At 67.0% G+C, this 2,344-nt stretch overlaps 1 protein-coding gene across 1 annotated transcript in view; it reads left to right on the forward strand.

The window, feature by feature from the left end:
• RYR1 (ryanodine receptor 1) overlaps positions 1-2,344 on the forward strand; it is a 187,254-nt gene that overhangs the window by 78,432 nt on the left and 106,478 nt on the right. Inside the window, 3 exon segments of the mRNA XM_029913199.1 lie at positions 29-198; positions 1,186-1,406; positions 1,960-2,050. Coding sequence (XP_029769059.1) covers positions 29-198; positions 1,186-1,406; positions 1,960-2,050 — 482 coding nt within the window.

The following is a 2,344-nucleotide window of genomic DNA, read 5'->3' on the forward strand; positions in this document are numbered from 1 at the left end:
CCCCCCCCCCCCGTGTGTCTGCCCCCAGACGGGAACGTGGTGGAGCCCCGGATGTCGGCCAGCTTCGTGCCGGATCACAAGGCACCCATGGTGCTGTTCCTGGACCGCGTCTACGGCATCGAGAGCCAGGACTTCCTGCTGCACGTGCTGGAGGTCGGCTTCCTGCCCGACATGCGGGCCGCCGCCTCGCTCGACACCGTGAGTGGGGCAGGGCCGTGGGGCAGCCAGCTGGGATCCCCCCACCACCACCTGGGGGCAGGGCCGTGGGGCAGCCGACCGGGATTCCCCTGTCACGGACTTACAGGTCGTGCCCAGTCTTGGCCCCATGCGGTCCCTGGGGGGTGCCCCTTTCAGTGAGACAGCCCTTTTCCCAGGGATCCACTCTCTCGGGGGTTAAGCCCCTCCACCTGCTGGAGCCGCACCTCTCAGAGCCTTAGCACGTCTGTCTCTGCCGTGGGCCCCCTCAGGGAGTCCACTTGCCCTGGACCCCCGGGGCCTCCACCCCTGAAGGGGACGATGCCCCCTGATCTCTAGCCCGGAGCGACTCTCAGCCAGCGTAACACAGGAGGGTTTATTGAGCGTTGAACCCAGCAGAGGAAATTCTCAGGGCCTCAGGCCTGGCCTCCCTCAGCCCAGCACATCCCAGTCTCCCCTGCATCCAGGTGGGCTCTGCCTTCTCCCCCTCTCCAGCCCTGAGCCCCCCTGCTTCCAGCTGGGCATCTGATACCCCCGGCCCCAGGCCCCACCTCTGTCTATTGTCCTCTATCCAGGTAAACAGAGTCACCTGGGCCTCCTCTCCCCTCTTCCGACCTCTGGCCCCCTCTGGCTGGTCAGGTCACCGGGGTCCTCTCCCCGCAGCCCATTGTCCTCCCACTGGTCAGAACCGGCTGCGACTCCTGAGCTGGGCCTGCGGGTCCCCAGGTCACCAGTCGCTGGGGTGTCCGTCCTCCAGGCCATCGGCTGGGGTCCCAAGTTCCCTCTCCGGTCCTCTGTAACCACAAACTCCCTCTCCCATCACCTCATTAAACCAGCAACACCCAGGGACACTGAGTCCCACCCCCTCTGCATGCAAACCCTAGGAAAAACAAGAAAATCCCCCATAGGAAACAAGGAAAAACAAGAAATTCCCCCACTTCGTCACATCCCCCCATGCCCCTCCTCTGCTGTAACCTGCCTCCCCCCCAGGCCGCCTTCAGCACGACGGAGATGGCGCTGGCCCTGAACCGGTACCTGTGCTGCGCCGTGCTGCCCCTCGTCACCAAGTGCGCGCCCCTCTTCGCGGGCACCGAGCACCGCGCCATCATGGTGGACTCCATGCTGCACACCATCTACCGGCTGTCCCGCGGGCGCTCCCTCACCAAGGCCCAGCGCGACGTCATCGAGGAGTGTCTCATGGCCCTGTGCCGGTACGGCCCGGCAAACCCTGGGGCTGGGGCCTGGCCCCTCGGGCCCCCCTCGGGACATAGGGCCTGGCCGCTTGGACCTCTGGCCTGACCCCCATTGGGACACAGGGCCTGGCCCCTCGGAGTCTCATCAGGGCATGAGACCTGGCCCCTCTAGGGTGCCCTGTCCTGATTTTGCTGGACCCAGCTGGGGCCGTGGGACACGAGGCCTTTCCTCGCTAGGGGCCACTGGCTGTGAGTGGAACCAGCTGGGTCTGTGGCCCTGCGGCCCCAGCTCCAACCGATGCCAGGTGTTGAGCCCCTCATCCACGGCGGAGGCTGTACCGGGCTGCCAGCCCTACTCGGGGCGTCCCCAGCTGTCCCGGCAGGGAGGGCCTTCCTGACCCCCAGCCGCTGGTCAGCTCCCGCCCTGAAGCCTGAGGACTGAGACGCGCCAAGCAGGCACTGCTATTTGCCTTGGAGATACCCTGCAGCGGGGGGTTCCGCAGGTTCATCCCCCCCCCCCCCAGTGTCTCAGGCAGCCTGTCCCGCTGTGAGAGCAGCTCTCTCCCCCCAGGTACATCCGGCCCTCCATGCTACAGCACCTGCTGCGCCGGCTGGTCTTTGACGTGCCCATCCTCAACGAATTTGCCAAGATGCCCCTGAAGGTGAGGGGCTGGGGCGGGGGGGGACACGCGGGGTTGCTGAGCGGGCCGTGCACCGGCTTGCTGCTCGGTGGTAGAGAACACTGGGCGGGGGGCACGGCCACAGCTAGGGGGGGTGGGACCAGGCACAGTGGAACAGCTGCTGTCTTGGGGGCAGGGCTGGGCTGTCCTGGCGCATGCCGGGCCGGAGGGGGCAGGGCTGAGATGCTGCCAGGAATGCAACGCAGGGGGGGCTGTGCTAGCGTGTGCCATGCAATGCGCTGGGTGGGGGCGGCTGGCTAGGCCGCGGGGCTCTGG

Source organism: Terrapene carolina, unplaced genomic scaffold (genome assembly GCF_002925995.2).
Source record: "Terrapene carolina triunguis isolate 2854851 unplaced genomic scaffold, T_m_triunguis-2.0 Scaffold517, whole genome shotgun sequence".
Lineage (NCBI taxonomy): Eukaryota > Metazoa > Chordata > Testudines > Emydidae > Terrapene > Terrapene triunguis.